Source organism: Aquarana catesbeiana, linkage group LG11 (genome assembly GCF_042186555.1).
Source record: "Aquarana catesbeiana isolate 2022-GZ linkage group LG11, ASM4218655v1, whole genome shotgun sequence".
Taxonomy (NCBI): Eukaryota; Metazoa; Chordata; class Amphibia; order Anura; family Ranidae; genus Aquarana; species Aquarana catesbeiana.
In genome coordinates this window covers 81,486,193-81,507,951 of record NC_133334.1, presented here as the reverse complement: position 1 = coordinate 81,507,951, position 21,759 = coordinate 81,486,193, and the positions used below count along the sequence as shown (strand labels likewise).

Sequence of the window (21,759 nt, the reverse complement as noted above, 5' to 3'; positions counted from 1 at the left end):
GGTTTGTCCTTGCTGGGGTGTTTGGCGGCACAACTAAAGTACACATTGAGATTTGTGACATCTTTGCTGAAGCTTGTTGGGTGTCCTTTATATCCTAAAGGTACTGCTTTGTTTGGCTACAGATCAGAAAATACAACAGGGAAGGTGGTCTGTACTTTCTGGTTTTGTGCCGCACGCCAGAAACGCACATCATTGAGTCTGGTGATGACATTTCTGCTCATAATTGTTATATTGCTGCACATCAGACCTACACAAGATTGGGGTCTGTCTGTGGGGTTTTTGTGTGTCCTGTATTACTGCCTTATTGGTTGCTTATCAGAAAGGCAGCAGGAAAGATTGATGGCAGGGGTAGTACATATACTGCCTTTGGTAATCGGTACAGCACCACAAGGTGGCGTCGTGCTGATTCAGACAGCGCTAATAACAGCAATGGCTGCCGATTTTAGGCATGCGACTTTGACATGTTGAGTTGCATGCCAAATCACTTCAATATGGATGTGCTATCTCTATTCAGAACTGTTATATTATTGCACATCAGACATATACAAGATTGAGGTCTGTCTGTGGGTCCTGTATTACTGCCTTATTGGTTGCTTATCAGAAAGGCAGCAGTGATGACGGATGGTCCTGATTTTGTTGGAAAATACAAAATTGAACCTGTGCCAGGGGTAGTACACATACTGCCATTGGTAATCAGTGCAGCACCACAAAGTGGCCCGGGCTGATTCAGACAGTGCTATTAACGGCAATGGCTGCCAATTTTAGGCATGCGATTTGACATGTTGAGTCACGTGCCAAATCACTTGAATATGGATGTGCTATCTCTATTCAAGATTGTTGTTGCACATCAGACACATACAAAATTGAAGGTTTACTGCCTTATTGGCTGCATATCAGAAAGGACACAACAGTGAAGGTTGTTTGTCTTTTTTTGTTTTTGCTGCTCAGCAGGGAGACACATTGAGGGTAATGACATCTCTGCTCAGTATTGGTATATGCTACACATCAGACATACACAAAGATTGAACATTGTTTGTGTCCTGTATGTCCTATATTTACTGACTTATCGTCCGTATATCAGAAAGGCACAGCAGTAAGTGGTGTTTCTCATTGATCTTCCTTGCTGTTTCTTAGGTATACACAGTAGGGGGTTGTTGGCTGCACTCCTCCAGGGAGCCACAGCATGGGGACCCCTTGTTTGTTCGACCCGAAAACTGCTTTTCCTGCGACCTGTGCAATCTTGAGGTCTGTGGTTCCGTAAGCAGGGACTGCTGGATACGCTGCGACCTGGAGTCGCACAGTCACGAATGATACCCTTTGGAAGCCATAGCATGACTTCTCATGCGTCTTGCAGTCCCAAGTGGCAGGTTGGGTCGCACGGGTGTGGGAACCCTAAGCTTATCTGTCCCTTCTGGTTCAGGTTTTGCAATGCTGCAGGAATACTCATTGTGGAGTTATTGCCTTATTTTGCAGTAGACCAGAAAGATCGCAGCTGTAAAGGCTGTCTGTTTGTTTTTATGTTGCTGCACAGCAGAAGTACTCAACATTGAAGCTTGTTGGTGCTTTCTGTTTCATATTGCCTTACCTTATGGCACTTCAGAAAAACACAATGCTGTAGGTTGCTTGTGTTCTTTCTCTGTTGGTTCTATGTAACTGCACTACAGAACTGCATAACAGGAAGGATTGTCTTATAACTGTACTTGGTGGTTCGTCATAAATACGCAACATAGAAGTTTGGGTCTTTCTGTCTTCTCTTTATAGCCTTGTTTTGCTGTACATCAGTAAAACACCACTGTAAAAGGGGGTTCCCGTCCTTTCTGTATTTACCAGTTATGACCTAGCTAGCTGCACTTCAGAAATGCGCAGCATTTAAGGTGTGTTTGTGTCTTAATGCTTACATATTGGCCGCACATCAGAAAACCAGACTGTGAGGTTCAGATTTGGGTCTCTTCCCATATTTGATATTTTGGTTTAGCTAGTCACACAACATTGATGTCTATGCTTGTGTCCTTTCTGTCTAAATCTATTGTGCTATGTCCACAATCTATGATTTTTTTATTTGTGATATTAATAATACATGTATCACCTTTTTGTATTTCAGCCTTCTCTTCCGTGAAAGGGCCAGGAGTTCTGGTGCAGATATCACATGTCAGAAAGCCTCGACCCCTTACATTCAGGGATGCCAGAGCCATTTCCTAGGGTTGAAGCCCAGTAGAGTTATGGGTCACTGGAGGAAGGCGATAATGAATCGCCCTGTTTAATAAGAACTTAGGAAGTTCGGTTCAGAGGAGTTTTATGGCCTGAAGATAAAGTATAAACATGTATACCCGACCAAATAGGTTACAGCTCGGTGCATGGCCTTCATTTTGCCCTTCTAGCAAAACTAGATGTAGCAATATGAGTGTTCTTCTCCTGCTATAGATGTTAATCTCCTGAGTAGGCTCTCAGGCGTAAGTAAAACTATAGATTGGGCATGCCTTAAACCCAGGGATTAAGTTTTTGTTAATCTATTTCCCTTAAGTAGGTTTCCCTTCAGTCTTTGCTGACGTAAAGCTAAAAATGAACAAAAAGGGGTTGTCTGTCAGGGGCCCCCCTTTTTTGGCAGTTTTATTTCCCTGGACAGGGTTGTGTTAAGACAGGCCCCCTTATGGATCAATGTAGTGTCCTTGTCTTACAACACAGGTCTCCGATTAATCTTTTTAGTGGTTCTAAACAGCACCTATAGGCAGAATAGGGCATTGTTGGTAGATGTGTGACAGGCAACATTGATAACCTACAAGTTTAACATGTTTTCTGATTCCATTTTTAAGAGCCCACTCCACCTAGATCCTGCATCCGAAACAGAGAAGGCAGGGACACATGTGGAGTAGAACGGCAGATCAGCCGCATGATCCAGCTAAGATACCTTCATCAAGCATATGGAGTAAAGGTAAAGCTTACTGCAGAACCGAGGTTCGCCAAGAGTCTTGCAGTGGTCCCACCCTAAGGTAGGCCTGAGGTACTTGATTATCCTCTCAGGTGTGCCGTCCTGGAAGATGACTTGAGAAAAGTAGTAGTTACTTACCGGTAACTGTCTTTCTGGGAAATCTTCCAGGACGGCAGGCCTACTTCCCACCCGTTGGAGGAGGGAAAATTTTAGAACACTAGAAGGTGAGTGCCTATGAGGAATGATTTCCCTTGTGAACCAGGTTCAGGAGTTACTTCTCTACAAACTGAGGATCAGGGGGAAGGGTGTGGACTTAAAACAGCTGTTGATTGATTGTGTTTCCTGTGGGGAGGAGCCTCTCATCTCTCAGGTGTGCCGTCCTGGAAGATTTCCCAGAAAGACAGTTACCGGTAAGTAACTAGTACTTTTTTCCCATGGAAACACTTGATTTGCCTCTCTTTAGGGAGATTTTGTCTCACACTCTGTTTTGATTGGAGGCAGATGACAAAAAAAGAACCAGAAAAGGTATTAACCATTCTTTATGCTAGCCAAAATGAACTAACAAAAAAAAACAGGTCCTGTAATGACCGCTATATGCCTGTCCTGATGTGTACAGCACAGTTCACACAGGGATGTTGTGGGCGCAGTGAATTAAAAAATAAAATCATAATGCTTGGCCAGAAAGAATGCTTGGGTGGGGGGGGAGCAGGGTATGGAGTTTGTAGTCTTGGTCAGTGGTCCACTGAAAGTGCTGTTCTGTATAGGAATACAGTCATGTAAATTGAGTGGGCTTCCTGACTTTAGCACCATTTTTGTTATGGATTGAATTCAGTGAATGATTTTCCTAGAGCTGCTTTCCAAAAAGAATCTAAGAGCAAAATATAGAAACTGACATTGTAGAGTTGTTTTGTAAAGAAGCTTAGTACTGCTGTTCATGGATTGCTACCTGGTTAGTTGCTAAAACATACCTTAGGCCCCTTTCACACGAGGCGGACTCCGTTTCTACGGAGCCCGCCTCGGTCCGCCGGCTCAGCGGGAGATCAGTCCGTTGATCTCTGCTGAGCCGGCGGATGACAGGTCCCTCTCTGCTCACTGAGGGATCGGATGAAAACGAACAGCGTGTCCGTTTTCATCCGATCCGCCAGCGACGGACCTGGACATAGACCCATCCGTCTGCTTTTAGCGGATCGGACGGGGTCGGATGTCAGTGGACATGTCTCCGTTGACATCCGTCGCTCCATAGACTAACATGGAGCGCCCGTTCAGGTCCGCCGTCAAAACTGACAGGCGGACCTGAACGGTCCGATCGTGTGAAAGGGGCCTAATGCATATTGGGTGTCCCCAAGCATATGGGCTGCAAACTTTTTTTTCCCAGAAGATCGACTGACTCTCTAAGTAGTTAAAGTGTTACTAAACCCAGGTCCCTGCATTCACTATATCTGGTCTTCCACAGATGGAAATGCAATAATTTTAGTAAATATAAACTGTTATATACCTTTTCTCACCAGCAGTATATAGCAGTCTTGTGACTTATATCAGTGCCTTGTTAAAGCTTGTAGGAGGAGTTTTCACACTGTACTGGCTGTCCTATCAGGATGCAAGACCCCTGACCCTCTGTTTGGACAGTGCTGATTGGCCCTGTGCTGATCATATGCACTCTCCCAAGAAAAAAACTCTCTAGCAATGCACACCAAACTGAGCATGTGCAGCCTGACTCCACTAACTCTGTCTTATCCAGACATGTTCTGGGGGCAATGCAAGAAAAAGAGAATCAGAGAAGACAGGATGAAACAGCCTTTTTACACAATGCAGAGGATTAACCCTTTAGGTCCCACGGTGAGTGTAACAAGCATGCTTTACTGCATATACACACTGATTTTACTGTTGGTTTAGTAACACTTTAAAGTAAGCTTTTCCTGCGTGAAATCTAAAAAGCTGACCACCTTACTTTCTGACTTGCTTCTGGGAGGCTTAGGCTCCATTCACACTTGTTGACTTGTCATGCCACTTTGGACACATAGTTGCATGACAAGTCGCAGACCATGTATTTTAATGGAAGCTGTTCAAATCTATGCAACTTAAAGTCGCAGCGACTTTGAAAAGGTTCCTGCACTATTTTGATGTGACTTGAGTGCATCATAGACTACAATGTAAACACTCAAAAGTCTCATCTTAATGTTATCAATGCGACAGTTAAGCAGCAGTCAAAACCAAAGTCAACAGTCAAAGCTGCATCCAAGTTGCACCCATCCAAAATTGCATCAATGTTGCAATATAAAGTCTCAATGGAAATCGCACGACTTTGAAATTGCTCAAGTGTGAGCGGAGCCTTACTGTGCAGTCTTGGTGGTGCTGCACTGGTTTTGCAACAAAATCATCTGGTTCAGGCTTTGTACTTGGTGTATACCTTCCTTTGATTACTTACTTTACTGGGTGGGTAAAGGCTGCTATGAGTACAAAACAGCCGTAAAAATTAAAGGGATGAGCTGCGCACTGGACATAGGACCCTGCCAGGATATTTTTGTTGCAGAGGCTGTCAGAACTGCACAAGTGAAAATCTTGTAAGCAGGTTAGGTGGGTATTGGCATGTAAGCTACACTTGGGGAGGAAGGTATAGTTAAAGGGCAATTAAAAAAATAAATCGTCTTTTAATATTCAAATTTTAGTTACTACTTGGTTCTACTTAGTTCAAACCTTAGTAACCACCAAAAAAAATAGTCAGTAAACTGGCACTACTTTTCCAGTCTAAGTTATATTGCAGCCTTCCATGATGTTTTTGTGCTTCTGGGTAAGAATGCAGTCTACTGTCATGGTGTCATGTTGTGCAACCTCCCTATATTACCTGATTGTTTATGGGTGAGGCAGCGATGTGCTTGGAGGAAGTGAAGCACTAGTACATGAACCTGCTCTCAACTGGCGCTGCATATTTGCTTTTTAAATGGTCCCTACGCACATAAAAAGGTCTATATACCACCTGCTTATGCCCCTGATGATATATGATGTCTGTCATTTTACAGATCTCAGATACAGGGAGAAGATAATTTTTCTGTATTTCTGACTCTGTTAAGTTTGTATTACACTCTTGGCAATGGGGAATAAACACCTGCCCATACCTAGATCAGCACAGGCATCCTCTTAGCTGTTATTTTTAAAGGATTTTTTTTTTTTTCACTCTGTACCTTGTACTAGCAACCTCCTAACCTGTAAGCATCATGATACTTGCAGTGTTAAGTATTTATTGGTCTACATGGCCACGTGAGCATGCTGACCAATAAGAATCTCTCCTGAGCCACCTTCTTCTGGAACATAGTCCCAGAAGAAAGAAGAAATTTTCACTGGTTAGGGTGAACATTGATTGCTTGCCATTGCAAGCCTTATGATGTTTATAGGCTCTGGGGCTGCTAGTTTACTATACAGATTAAAGATCATCTTCTGTAAAAGTAAACTTACCTTTTAATGGTTAGAATAAAATTGATTTGTCTTAATAAATTAGTCGGAGTTGTTGCTTATTTCTAGTTTGGCTTTTTTTTTTTTTTTTGTTATGCGCAGCAAAAAATATGGCAGTAGTCTGGTTACTATAGCCAACACCTTTTTTTATTTTCTTGTTTACTGGTAGTAGCCACTTTCACTGGAGTGTATACAGTATCTTAACTATTCATTGCACGTGCACTCACTGCACTTATTTTGCAATCGACTTTGCAGGTCATTTTACATCTGAGGATGACCTGAATCTTCTGATCGCAAAGAACACACGACTGGAGATTTATGTTGTAACAGCAGAGGGTCTTCGACCTGTGAAAGAGGTTGGGATGTATGGCAAGATTGCAGTCATGGAGCTTTTCAGACCCAAGGTAACCTTGTTTATTCCATTATTGACTTTTTCATGCCTAATGATGTAGAATGTGTTGGATGTCTTCAAAAGGTTGTAAAGTAAGTCCACATTGAGGACATATGGTAAAGATTTACCCTCACTTCCTGTCTGTCTCCCGTCTGCCATTGTTAGAAGTACAGGAAGTGAGATCAAATCTTTTCTGAACGAGGCCATATAGCAGTAAACCTGACATGGATTCCAGCCCTTCCACTTTATCTGAACGCGCCCCCCTCCCCAATAACTCTTACCAATAATTCCCTTTTCCCTAAACGTCTTTCAGGACAGCACCAGAGAGAGTGGCTCCTCCCACTTCACCACAGGAAACACCAACTTCCACCAACTTTAAAAGGGGGCTTCTCCCCACAGCTCCTCAGTTTTTGTGTTTCAGGGGAACACCCAGTGGTTAGTCAGGAGCTCTTGGGTGCTGTCCTCAGAGACCAGGGTTCCTGCTCCACCATCACCTTTTCTTTTTTTTTTTCCTCCAGAGAGCCCGTTTCTCCCATACCACATCCAGAGGTGGCTGATGTATGGGCTCCTCCTCCCTTTTCAGCTCGGGGGGAGGTCCCATACTCTTCCAACGTGTGCCGCTCTAGGCAGCTGCGAGGCCAGCACAGGGTTTAATTTGTTTTTTGTATCGACCCGTCAGCGTGGCGTGCAGGCCGCTGCCACCACCTTGTTGTGGGCTGAGAGTCTTGCCCAGCCGGAAGTGAGGTATCCGGCAAGGGGCGGTGCTCGCAGAGCAGGCGTGCGGTGTCGCTATGCTGGAAGAAGCGCGGAGGGAGTAACAGGTCTGGTGCCTAGTTCTGGCGCAGCGGTGCTAATGGAGTCTGGAACCGGCGTTCTAGCCACAGACGGACGCTGCAGCACCATTATGGAGATGGCTGCGACAGCGAGTAGGACAGGCACAGACACCAGCAAGGCCCATGTAAGGGGTGCACGTAGGACTGCCCTGTTTACTATAGGGTCTCTCTCTCCTTTTTTATTTTATTTATTTATTTTTTTTCTTCCCCCTGGTGGCCGGTGCCTGTTTGGGCACATAGAACTCTTTTTCCTGTGCACCCGTGGTGAGCCAGTTGAGGCGTTAGGATGACTCTGTTTTTTTTGTCATTATGACAGACTAGAAGCTCTGACGTGGCGGTCAAAAGGAAATGCTCTTCATGTAAAGCAAAGTTACTTGAGGGTTGGAAGAAGACTCTTATGTTAAATATGCATTGACTCCCTGGTAAAGGAAGAAGCTTCTTCTGCATGCAGTGATTTAATCGCATCAGTTAAGAGCTGGATGCAACCATTCAATCTTCTCTTACAAATCCATCCCTAAGTCGGCTGTCTACCTCAGTATCCTCTCGGAGCTCACAATTGATCCCAGCGGGGCAGGCCGAGATGGGTCTTCCTACCTAAGATGGACATTCCCCCTCTCGTTCCAAAGAGGTTTAGGAGGAAGGGGTAGAAGATGCGCCCTCAAAGTACAAACTGTCTTTAGAACAAGTTGATGGTCTGTTAAAAACAGTTTATGCCACATTGGGTTAAGGCGAAGAGAAAAAAAGTATGATCTCTGCATGACTGGATGTACACAGGACTTAGTGAGCCAAAAAGTGGCACTTTTTCAGTACACTCAGTAATCTCTGAGGCCATTAAAAAAGATTCATGCCTCTCCCCTCCCCCCCAGCTAATTCTCTTGGTATTAAAGTGGTTGTAAACCCTCAAGGACAACTTTCACCTACAGGTAAGCCTAGATTAAGGCTTACCTGTAGGTGCTTGCAATATCTCCTAAACCTACACGGTTTAGGAGATATTTGCAAAAAAAGACTGTACCGATGTCTACGGCGCATGCGAGCCGTAGACCATGGCGCACTGAGCATGCTGTTAGTGAAGGTGATCATGCTGTCACTGACGGCTCCCGCGCACATGCGCCGGAGTGACGTCATTGCTGCTCCGGCCACTCACAGCACCGGAGCAGCGATACCCGGAAGTCACTCAGGGTATCATGGCGCCGACGGAGGACGTGAACGAGGGTTGCTTCGGGGGCTTCAATCTCAGGTAAGTAATTCATAATGAGCTAGTATGCTATGCATACTAGCTCATTATGCCTTTGTCTTGCAGGGTGTATTTTTATTTTTTCAGAGGGTTTACTTCCTCTTTAAGGAAAATACAAAAAGAGTGTCGGTAATTCTGATTACTCCTTTCTGACCGACGAGAGCTTGGTTTTCCACCATTCTGCAAATGGCAGTCAAACCATTCTGGCAGCTTCCTCTGACAGGATTTACTACTTCAGGGTCCAGTGTATTACTCGGATGCAGCCAAGCTAAGCCTCACTGCCTGGTATCAGAAGAGCAGCTATTAAGGAACAAAGGATTGTCAGAACCTCTAGTAACCACTTTGCTTTCTAGTGGGAAGAAAGTAACTAGAGCGATTTACGATATAGTTTGGAGAGTCTACAATACTTGGTGTAATTCAACAAATTGAACCTTGGAAGATTTTGGGGTTTATTTACTAAAGGCAAATCCACTTTGCACTGCAAGTGCACTTGGAAGTGCAGTCGCTGTAGATCTGAGAGACACATGCAAGGAAAATAAAAAACAGCATTTTTGCTTGTACATGATTGGATAATAAAATCAGCAGAGCTTCCCCTCATGTCATATTTTCCCCTCAGATCTACATTGACTGCACTTCCAAGTGCATTTGCAGTGCAAAGTGGATTTACCTTTAGTAAATCAACCCCATTGTGTCAGTTTTGGAATTCCTACAAGTGGTGTAGACAAATGTCTTGCAATTGGCACTCTTAAGGCGCAAGTGGCCGCCCTGGGAGTGTACCTAGAGGAACCAATTTCTTCAGTATCTTTTGGTAGCAAGATTTTTTTTAAGGCACTTGCTAGATCCAGACCAGCTTCTGTTAAACCTTTTCCTAGGTGGGATCTGTCAGTTTTGCAAGCCTTCACAAAGCAACCTTTTACAACCGATTACATCCGCAAGAAGAATCGGTGAACTACATGCTCTATCAGTAAAAGAACCTTTTTTGTTTGTTTACCCAGATAGTATTGTACTAAAAACAGATTCAGGGTTTTTGCCAAATGTAGCGTTAATTCATAACCGGCCGGAGGAGATTATCCTTCCAGCTTTTTGTTCAAACCCTTTGGGGGGAAAAGGAGAGTCTATTTCACAACTTGGATGTGAGAAGAATTCTGTTGCATTGCCTGGAAGTAACAAGGGACTTTAGGTCTTCTTTTTCTGGCAACAAGAAGGGACGTTAGGCATCAAAGGGGTCAGTTGCAAGATGGCTAAAATCAGCTATTTTGAAAGCTTACTCCCAGATGGGATTGTCTCCCCCGCTGGGGATTCGAGTACACTCAACTAGAGCTCTGGCCAGTACATGGGCAGAAAAAGCTGGTGCCACCCCAGATCAAATTTGTAAGACGGCTACGTGGTGATCAGGCATTTGGCAGAAAGGTCCTGCAGGCTGTTGTCCCTCTCTAGTTGGTAAGTCTCGTTTATCAGGTGCTGTCCTGAAAGACGTTTAGGGAAAATTAAAGTTGGACTTACCGGTAACTTGTTTTCCAGGAGTCTTTCAGGACAGCAATGACCCGCCCTTGTTGTTTTATGCTGTGACTAACCACATTGTGATTGTGTTCCAGCCGGAGGTACTCTGCTACAACTGACGAGCTGTAGGGAGAAGCCTCATTTTTAAAGTTGGTGGAAGTTGTTGTTTCCTGTGGTGCAGTGGGAGGAGCCACTCTCTCAGGTGCTGTCCTGAAAGACTCATGGAAAACAAGTTACCGGTAAGTCTAACTTGATTTTTCACGTAGTCATCATGACAGCAAACCTAGGAGGGGGAGACTGCTCACCCAATAGGGGACAAGAAAAAGAGTTGGTAAATTTAGGATATTCCAATATCCCTTCAGTGGATAATATACCATATTAGGATTAAACACCAAGTAAGAGAATAAGTCTGTGCTGTTTACTATGTGGAAAGAGAATTACTGTTATGGTTCACTATTCATGTTACAATGTGAGTGAACAAACTGTACAGTCAACATTAGAGCTACTAAATCCATGCCATATGAGGACCTACCTAAACTGTCCACATCCAGTCTGTAGTGCTGGACAAAAGAATGAAAACTTGACCTTGTTGTGGTTCTACATTTTCTGATTGTAGCTGCGGCAGCCTTGGCCCATGAGATGGTGATCGATCAGGTAGAATGTACTTTCAGTTTTTCTTATTTTGAAGGAGGTTTTCGTAATGGCTCTAAGTTCAACAGATGACTTGGGTAATCCATCTGCCTATAGTGATCTTGGAGGCTTTGTGGCCTTTATTCCCTTCCTGGAATATTTTTTCTTTAAGATCTGGAGATCTGTAGATACTGGAGCAACCACCTCCTCACCACCAGCTTGTGAAGGGCATTGAAAGGAGGTTATAGTGGAAATTTGATTCCACTTTAGAAATGTAGGAAGTATCCAAGAACAGGACAGTCATATCCTGGAATATGTTAAAGTAAGAATTTTATGCATGGAGAGAGCCTGAATATCTCCCACCCTTCCGGACAGGGAGATGGCCAAGAAGAAAGCCGTCTTGAATGTTAAAAATTTGAGAGAGGCTCGGTGGGTGCTTCTGTTAAACTTCTTAATACCCAAGAGAGATTCCAGGAAGGAACTTTTTGTCAGGTTGAGGGTGTTGGACAGGAAGCTGCTCTCATGTATTCTAAAGAAAGTCTGTCTGTCTGAAATAAAAAAAAAATTTGCAAAGAAGAAATCTGGACTTCTGGGTGCTTGGACTCAGTCCCTTGTCCAGACCCATTTGAAGAAAGTCAGAATCAATGAAGAATTTGAGGTACTCAAGGGACCAAATTCCTGTTGACAACATCGTAAAAAAAAGTTCCAAATATGCCTTTTTTTTGCAGTGCCCATTTCATTACTCAATGGGTAGAGATTATCGGAGAGACAACTTCTTGTGAGGATCTCCTATTTCAACACCAGGCGGTCAGTACTGCTGAATGCAGAAGTTGTCCCTTCAGCAGAGGTTATATCTGCATGGGAGAGGAATTGCTTTTGACACTGACAGGCACTGAAATAGTATAGACTGTGCTCTTCTGGGCCACCAAGAATTGACAATGACTTCTGCCTGCCCCTTTCAGATTTTCTTTAAGGCAGGCCGTACACGGTGCAAATTTTTTTTTTTCCTGCAACCGTAATGTTTCAGGAAAGAAATTTCGCTTGATTCCCCCATCAATACAGACAGTGCTGAGCAGTTGTCTGCTCCCAGCATGTGGGGAAAGCTGTCCCTGCTATAAGGGGACAGTGTTTATCGCCAGCAGCTATAGCATCTGCTAGCGATAATCCTAAGAGAATCTGGCAGGCTGGTTGTACCAAAGTTGATCAATTGATCAACTTGGTACATGCAGCCAGCCTGTTAATTCAAATCCTGGCAGGTTCAGCAGGAACCAGCTAATATTCGTACCCTGTATGGGTGGCCAAAGACAAGTGAGAGACTGGGCACAGGGGGAAATGCATAGGTTAGAGCAATATCCCACCTTTTGGCTAAGGGCCTCCAACCCCTCCGGAAGGTTGCTCATTTTAAGGAAAAGAACCTTGGTAGAAGTAAAAATATCAATCTTGGGAGCTGTTGGAACACCACACAGTTCAGACACCATTATGCTTGATCCAAGTCCCTATGTCTGAGAGCTTTGGTATGTATCTTTTTCTTTTCTTCTCAGATGGATCACATTTATAGAAAGTACTGTATATGTTATGCCCAGGTACAGATCTTGTGGCTTAATTCCCGTAACAAGAGACTCCTTATCCCACTGCTGAATCGCAAAGGCCACTGATTTGGTATTGTCTGAAAAGATTCTCCTGTCTTTGGGAGACACGAATTACAGACTTGCATCTGTCGTGATTTGAGATTGGGTTCTGTTTCTAGTAAACTGCCTTCAAGTTTTTTCAGGGACGCTCGCCAGACAATGGATCTCTGGAATTGTGGCAAAAGATAGAAAAATGTATCAAGGGATGATACAGTACCATTCCAGAGGCTCCCCTGTGAGTCTTTGCCTAGGCTACTACAGGACTGCAAGCTCATAAAGCCGAGAATAGACATGGCCTCTAGGAGGTGCCTTGGAATAAGTGCTTGGCACAAAAGGATTTAACTAAACTATTGAACCTCTGACAAATAGAATTCTAGAAAAAAAAATCTGCTACAGTGCACCTAAAAGAGAATAACTCACCTTTTATATGAAGAAAAACACAATTCAAAATCCCCACTTTTTTTTGTCCAGAACCCTACTGTGCGTTTCATGGAGATTCTAAAGTAAGGAGTAGCCAGAAACCATGCAAGGTGCCAAACTACTGCATCCGAACATTGCTGAGGCTCTTGGCCACCATTTTGAACTTAAGATATAGAGAGTTGAATGGCTGCAAGTCAGAACTTGCTGCTAAAGCCTGGGTCTGCCTGACCTCTGCAGAGCTAATGCACATAAGCCAACAGCCAGGTCACTGTCCCCCTGTACACCCAGTCTTCTGCATCTACCTCAACCTGGGACCCTGACTGGCTCCCTCTCCTGCAAGTTAACAGTCAGGGGAAAGATGGGACCAGCTAAAATGGAGCCCCGCCTGAGGGTCCATTGCAGAACTCCCTTTGTTTCTACCCCTGCCATGGACAGGAAATCCCTGAGGGGGTGTTGATGGATTAACCCAATTTCCTGTCCCTCATAAGTGGGCAGTCTCTCTCTGGTGTATTCTTACTTTAGTGAAAACTTTTTGTCTGGACATAAACTTTAATATTTGTGTATTATGAAAGAAAATTATAATGCGCATCCATACCATAACCGGGTATTCAGATAAGCTGAAGTGGTATTAGGACCAAAACCAAAAATTGAATCTCTTGCAGCTTACCAATCATTAGATGTGAGGCACGGGGAGGGGGAGAAGTGTTAAATGTATTAGCAGATTTAGAACCACTAACAAATTGAAGCCAAACTCCAGCTAATACTTTATCAGCAGTTACAATAAACAGGTTTATTTCCTTTTGGGATAAAGGTTTTGCATGAATAAATAAAAGCTGGTCATTTGAATCACCCCTGCCAGTGTTAAGTGGTTTGTCTCTTCTGTGTAACCGGGTACATTCTGCTGGAGAGTTTGTGCTGTGAAAAACAGACTTGCAGGCTGCGTCACCAGGTGAGAATAGAAGAAAGATACTTAAAAAGGACGGTCATCACATCTAAGAATTGGTAGGCTGCAATATAATAATTGCTTTTGGGTTTAATACTGCAACAGTAGGGATTTATATTACATATGTGCTAAATGTTCTGAATACTGGAAGCAGCTATTTGTGTTTAATACATCTGTTGTCTTTAATTTGTACTGTTATTAAACCATTTGTTTTCTGTCAAATATGCAGGGAGAAAGTAAGGACCTGCTCTTTATACTGACAGCCAAGTACAATGCCTGTATCCTTGAATATAAACAAACTGGGGACAGCATTGATATCATCACCCGAGCACATGGCAATGTTCAGGTAATGTTGAAAGCTGAATGTGGACTTGGCATTGACAAGCTTTTTATTTTCTTTTCCATTTATTTTATATAATTTTTTTGGCTTTAGGATCGCATCGGCCGACCATCTGAAACTGGGATCATTGGCATAATTGACCCTGATTGCCGAATGATTGGTCTGCGCCTTTATGATGGTTTGTTTAAAGTTATCCCTTTGGAGAGGGATAATAAGGAGTTAAAGGCTTTCAACATCCGATTGGAGGAGCTTCATGTTATTGATGTCAAGTTCCTCTATAGCTGTCAAGCTCCCACCATCTGCTTTGTGTACCAAGACCCACAGGGCCGTCATGTCAAGACTTACGAGGTCTCCCTCAGGGAAAAGGAGTTTAGCAAAGGTCCCTGGAAGCAGGAAAATGTTGAAGCTGAGGCATCCATGGTGATTGCAGGTAACTTAAAGATTCCCATGAATTAATAAAGTTTGAAACTTGGGCGAGTTCCGTTGAATATAAATCCCTTATTTTTGAGAAGACTTGTGTCCTTTTGAATTTTTTTAAGATAAACATAAAAAAAGCCTTGTGAAGGTGTGTTAATGTTTTAAAAAACCTTGTTTGTTCTGATATTTGTATGTGAGGGAAACCATATTTTCTCATGACTTCCTGATACTCTCCTTTCACTAAGGTCTGTCTGAAAATAGACTCTACAGTCTCTAGTATTGTCAGATATTCACAATCCACCTAGTAGAAGTAGACTATGTAATCTGTGTTTAAACTGTAAGTTCTCCTCTAACTGAACCCCCCTGCAATCTCCCTTCCAGAAGCCTCCCTGAGTCTTATATTCTACAAGAACATCGTCCCCCCCCCCCCCCCCCCCCATGAATGCACAGAAAAAGCAGCTCTCAATTGGGAGACTTTGCAGGAGCGGCTGCTCCCACTGTACAGCACAGTGACAATCTGACAGGTGATGACCTGATAAGGCAGTAATTGGCAATCCGGTAACAGAACAGGTCTGGCATACCCTTGCCTGCAATACAAGTCTGGGTGAGGACACTTGTGATCGGGGGGTTTGGCTGCTACTCAGCTCTGCCAGGATACTGCAGTGCAGAATAATGCAAGAAGCATAATTTTCACTGCGAAAACTGTATTTTAATGTGGTTCTTAAGTCAAAAGGTTTTTACCTTAATGCATTCTCAGAGTTAATGTGACCTATAAAGGTTCATTTGAAAAAAAAAAAAAAAAAAACTGTCATACTTAATTGCTCTGCGTAATGGTTTTGCACACAGCCGCCCCGATCATCCTCTTTTCGGTTCCTCCACCTGTTCTCCTGGCTCCTCTTCAGTCAGTGCCCCCGAAAGCAAGCAGCTTGCTCTGGGGGTCACTGGTGCGTGCTCACTCCTGAGCCCCACTCTATATGTCCCTAAGACACACAGAGCCATAGCTTGGACCCGCCCCCCTGCACTCTCATTGGCTCACTGGCTGTGATTGACAGTAGCAGGAGCCCATGGCTTCCGCTGCTGTTTAAGCCAATAAGGAATGAGTTACCTGGGAGAAGCTCAGCTCTTGTGCACATTGCTGGATCGAGAGGGAGCTCAGGTGTATATTAGGGGGGCTCGGGTGGCCGCTGCACACAGTTTTTTACTTTCATGTATAGAATGCATGAAGGTAAAAAAACATTGAGCCTTTAAAACCACTTTAAGGTAAAAAAAAAAAAAAAACCTCTGCAAGTGGCTCCTCCCCCAGCCCCCCCTAAATACTTTCCTGAGCCCGATCTTGATCCAGGGGAGGCTCTCTTGGCTTTTTCTCTCCGTTGACTCAGATACAGCAGCGGGAGCCACTGTCTCCCGCTGCTGCCAATCACAGCCAGTGAGGGAACTGGTGGCAGGGCTAAGCCACACTCTGTGTGTCTTGTGGACACACAAAGCCGGCTCAGGAGCAAGTGCGCACGAGTGCCCTCATAGGCAGTCGGCTTGCTATGGGGGTACTTGGTGGGGGAATAGGCAAATGTGCTGGCAGGGGACCTGAGGAGGAGGGGGATTGGGACTGCTCTGTGCATAACCATTACACAGAGCAGGTAAGTATAACAACATGTGTTTTTTTTATTATACTTTTTATTTTATTGATATATTTTTTTTTTATTTTATGTATATATATTTTTTATTACTTTTTAGAATCCCTTTAAGTCATTTCCAAGCAAAAACTAGTCACGAATCCTAAAATGTACATGACTATAAAAAAGATATAGAGGTTTGAGTCTCTAATTGTGTACCAATAATCCATGTGACTGGTCTACTTTTAAGACCAGAAGTAATATTTCAATTTTTGGAGAATGTTGCCTGGCTGAATTTTCCAGATGCCTTTTTATAGTGCCGAGGAACAATGGTGGCAAGATTTTTCCTGGAAAGTTTTCAGACCTACTTTTCTGACTATTACAGCTGTAAACAAGAGTTTACGCTCACCTCCCACACTGCCTGTAGCTTTAAAGGTGGGTTGTCCACATACCTTTGGTTATATGGTAGAGAAACTTTTGGCTATAATAATGTATTACTTTCCTATCCACCTCTTGACCATCACAGGCCACAGTAGTTTTCATATGTTAGTACATGTATATTGCTGTGTGAATCTTTCACTGCTGTTAAAACTAAACTGAGGGTGATACCCATGTGAGTAACATTTGATAAAATATGTATTTCCTAAGATTTTATATGGAAGAAACATGTTTTATTAAATCATGCAGCTTGATTCGTGTTTTAACTGTAAATTATGATGTTTATTTGTATAGAAGCAGTATATGTATGAGATCTGTATATGTTTTAGTTCCAGAACCTTTTGGAGGTGCCATTATTATTGGACAAGAATCTATAACGTACCATAATGGAGAAAAATATTTGGCAATAGCACCCCCTATTATTAAGGTGAGTAGCCTTTTTTTGTTTTTGTTTTTTTGTACCATTGTCTGGTTTTGGGGCGACCTCCGCTCTAAAGTAACAATAGGAAATTTGATAAAAAGATTATGCTAAAAAAAAGTCAATAAGGCCTGGTTCACACTAGTGCAATTTCAGATGTGTCTTGAATTTCAGAGAATTGCATGACAAAGATAATCACATTGATTTCAGTGGTGCCCAATTCACATTGATGCAACACAACTGTGATATGATTTTTGGGGAAGGGACCTGTGCTACTTTGTTATGCAGCAAGATTTTGTGCCCCAAAGTACCCCCACTCATGCTCCAAAAAAAACCTCAAATGTAAATAAACACGCAACCCAGTTTTTGACCTTTATTGGAAATAAAAAATAAAATGTCCTTTTTATGTAGATCCATTGTCAATCACGTCCTTCAGTGATGTATGTCCACGTCAATCACGAACGATGGCTGCCGACCCACAGGAAAAAAACAAAAAACATACCAAAACCTTACTTGTTTGGCTGGGGCGGGGTCAACTGTCCCTGGGTCGTCCCGCTCCCTTTTGACGTCGTTGATCCTGCCCCAGTAAATCTGGTCAGGTGTCTGCAGTTTTTTTTTTGTTTTTTTTTTTTGTCCATATTTTGGTCAATTATATCACAGCAAGGTGGGGCCACCCAGTGACATTACGGCGTTGCCTTCGCCCCTTGTGGTGTCATTGACCCCACCACCCTTCATTTACGTGGCTGTGGGGGGCGGAGCTGTTGCCCGCCGTTCATTGTGGTTGACGAGGACTTGCATCTCTGGACAACGTTATTAAGGATGGATCTATATCTGGGGGGCTTTTTTTTTTTAATAGAGGTCTTGTCAAATCTATGTTGTGTGTTTTTTATTTATTTGAGATCTTTTTGGTGAGTGAGTAGGGGTACAACAACCCCATACTCATTAACATGAGGTGGGTGCTAGGATCTGGGGACCCCCTTGTTAATAGGAGCTGTCAGATTCTGATAGGGCACCCCACAACCTCCGTACCAGGGTTGTGGGAAAGAGGCCCTTGTCCTCAACATGGGAGCAAGGTGTTTTGCGGGGAGGGTTGCCGGCTCCTTAACAACCAATGACTGTCGGAGCAGGGATTTGTTACTGGTGGTTAGGACGCCAGCAGGTGCAGGTTCCTTAACAACCAATGACTCATCCCTGCTGGCTGACAGCAGGGATGAATCAAAACGCAGTAGTATCAAAATACACAACCAAGCTCTACTACATAATCGCACTGAAAATCTGATCAAATCGCGGTTGCACTAGTATGAACCTAGTTTTAAATGTTTTGTCCTTTTCAGCAAAGCACAATTGTGTGCCATAATCGTGTTGATGTGAATGGATCAAGATATCTTCTTGGTGATATGGAAGGTCGTCTTTTCATGTTGCTGCTCGAGAAAGAAGAGCAGATGGATGGAAGTGTCACTTTAAAGGACCTAAGAGTTGAGCTTCTTGGAGAGGTGAAAGAATCTTTTTTTCTGTATTGTAATAAGATATTTATGTTATCCTAATTGGTTGTTTGTATGTGATTTATATTCTACTCATCCTTTTACAGACCTCCATCGCTGAATGTCTCACTTACCTGGATAATGGAGTAGTGTTTGTGGGTTCTCGGCTTGGAGACTCACAGCTAGTTAAGGTATGTGTGTTGCGTTTTGTAACTTGCACTTCATCGTCATTGTTTCATCTGTGTCTGTGGGGGTTTTGTCCAAATCTGAATGGATAAACTGTAATCTTCCATACTCACTATGGGCCTCCATACTGTTGTTCTTTAACAGTTTGACCTCTTGTAATGATAAAACTGCAGTCTTTGTGTCTCAGATTTGTATCTAAAAGGCATATTTTTTTTTTTCTTTCATGCACTACACTGTCTTGCTTTTGGTCTCTGTGAGGTACCACTAGTAACCTAGTAGATAGAGGCATTCCTTCCCTAACACCTGTTTTCTTTACTGTTCTTTGAGGGACATGGGATTCAGAGATTATTGGGTTATACTGCCCAGCACAGGAGGATTTGGACACTGGCAAAAGTTTAACCAGTGTGTTTGTTTTCTTTTTTTTTTGCTAGCAGTTTTTCCCCACTGTTCAAGATATTTTCTTTTTTTTTTTTTTTTAAATAAAAGATTTTTCCTAAATGCCGCTTGAAATGGTCTCTTGGCTATCTAGATTGCCTTATCGGCCGTCATTTTGAAGGCCATACCCTGACCCCGCTGGACTATACAATTGCAGGGCTTACTTGGAATGTGACATTTGGTCATCGTGCACTGCTTTGTGCTGTTTTCCAGACCTGAGTGTACAATATTATTTAGCCCTAAGTGGGTTTTAAGTCTAGGGCCATGGCACAGACGCTGGTGTGACCCTGTTTCTGAAGACTTTTTGTGAATAGGCCATGTGAGTTGAGCATCAAGAGTTACTTTGTAATAAAACAATTTTTCCTCCTTATGTGTCATGTCTGTGTGTGAATGAACTAGTGAGATTATGTAATATATTTTTATAATGTGAATGGAAAATAAAATAACATTAAACCTTAAAAAAAAAATAGGCAATACTTTGTCCCTGCCTTACAGAGCAACACATCATGTCCCAGACACACCAGGAGCCAGTCCCACTCCAGTTTACTAACTAAAGGTTCCAGTGTTTCCTGCAGTGGACCTTCTCAGGGTTCTAACAAAGAACGCTTGGAACATTGTCTTCTGCTTAAGTCCCTACACTTCTGAGTCTTTCTTAGCTCCATCAGGTGTGGTCCCCTCCTCTGTTCTACCATGGGAGAATTTTGCTGCAGTTATGCAGGATTTTATGGACGAAATTCCAATTTGATTTCTGGCTGGCTGACAGGCTATAAGTCTCCGAGCCTTCCCCCACAGTATTATCTCCTCTGCCTTCAGCCTTAGTGGCCTCTGAGCTTTCTGCTGCTTGTTTACTCTTACGAGAAGTCTCCTAAATTCCTAAGAGCCCTTTCCCACTGGGGCGGTGTGGGTGGTAGCGGTAAAGCGCCGCTAGTTTTAGCGGCGCTTTTCGGATGCTACCGGGACATTTTTAACCCCCCAAGAAGGGGTTAAAAAAGCCTGTGGTGCGGCGCTTCTGACTTTTTTTTTTTCACATCCTGCAAGCGCACAGCCCCAGTGTGAAAGCACTCGGGCTTTCATACTGGGGCTGCAGGGGAGGCAGTTTTCAGGCACTCTACAGTCGCTGTTTTTAGCGCTAAAGCGCCTGAAAACTGCCCCAGTGTGAAAGGGGTCTAAGGGCACTTTCACGCTGGGGCCGCGCCGCTAAAACTAGCGGCGCTTTACCGCTAGTGGCCAAGAAAAGGTTAAAAGCGCCCGTGTTGCGGCGCTGCTGAAGGGTTTTGCAGACACGCTTTGGCAGCGCTGCTCATTCATTTCAATGGGCAGGGCGTTTTGGGAGCGGTGTGTACACCACTCCCGCACCTGCCCCAAAGATTCTGCTTGCAGGACTTTTTTTCCATCCTGCAAGCGCCCCAGTGTGAAAGCACTTGGGCTTTCACACTGGGGAGGCGCTTTACAGGTGCTATTTTTTTAGCGCTAAAATGCCTGAAAACCGTGCCTCATTAGCGGTAAAGCGCCACTAGTTATGGTGACATTTTAGCTGCGCTTTTTGGCCGCTAGCGGGAAGCTTTTAACCCCCCCGCTAACGGCCGAAGAAAGGGTTAAAAGCGCCTGTGTTGCGACGCTGCCGAAGTGCTTTGCAAGCGCTTCGGCAGCGCTGCCCATTCATTTCAAAGGGCAGGGCGTTTTGGGAGCAGTGTATACACCGCTCCCGCCCCGCCCCAAAGATGCTGCTTGCAGGACTTTTCTTTTTTTTTTCCCGTCCTGCAAGCGCACTGCCCCAGTGTTAAAGCACTCGGGCTTTCAGACTGAGGAGGCATGGGAGGCACTTTACAGGCGTTATTTTTAGTGCTAAAATGCCTGAAAAGAGCTCCAGTGTGAAAGTGGTCTGGGAGGATATTACCTTTTGAGGAGCTGCAGGCAGCTGCCATTGCTGTCAGACTTAAAGTGGATGTAAACCCAATGTCATCCTTTCTAAACTACTGCCATAGGGATATACATGCCTCCTGCATGTAACTTTACCTGTCAAATGTCTCCCCCCTGTCTGTTATGAGACCCGAAAAACTGCATATTCTGTGGGTGGGTCTGTTGTCTGGAGCTCGGTGGGTGGAGTCGTGATGTCAGTAGACTCCCCGCCCACCTCTACACCCCCCTTGTCAATATGCATTTTCTCCTGTGTATTTCTTACACTGAACTTCTGCTATGATCTCTAACATCCAGTGAAAAGACAGGAAAGTAACCACATGACTTCAGCATGCCAAATCATGCTGAGGTGTGGAACAGCTAATCCCTGCAGAGCTGCTGAAGAAAGGAGTGGGGGTGGGAATTAAAAAATAATGCATGTCTTAGGCTAGTGCACAAGATATGTAAATCACCTGTCACTCACAGCAAGGGGGAGGATTTGACAAAGTTTTTCTCTGTTTGTCAAGATTTATCTCACTGAACAATAAAAGAGGATTGCTCAGAGCTTGATTAATTCTTTGTGGCA

At 43.7% G+C, this 21,759-nt stretch overlaps 1 protein-coding gene across 1 annotated transcript in view; it reads left to right on the top strand.

Annotated features, from left to right (window-relative positions):
• Positions 1–21,759, top strand: part of DDB1 (damage specific DNA binding protein 1) — a 70,055-nt gene that overhangs the window by 10,401 nt on the left and 37,895 nt on the right. The window contains 6 exon segments of the mRNA XM_073604590.1: positions 6,629–6,777; positions 14,182–14,298; positions 14,386–14,722; positions 17,087–17,184; positions 18,510–18,668; positions 18,764–18,847. Coding sequence (XP_073460691.1) covers positions 6,629–6,777; positions 14,182–14,298; positions 14,386–14,722; positions 17,087–17,184; positions 18,510–18,668; positions 18,764–18,847 — 944 coding nt within the window.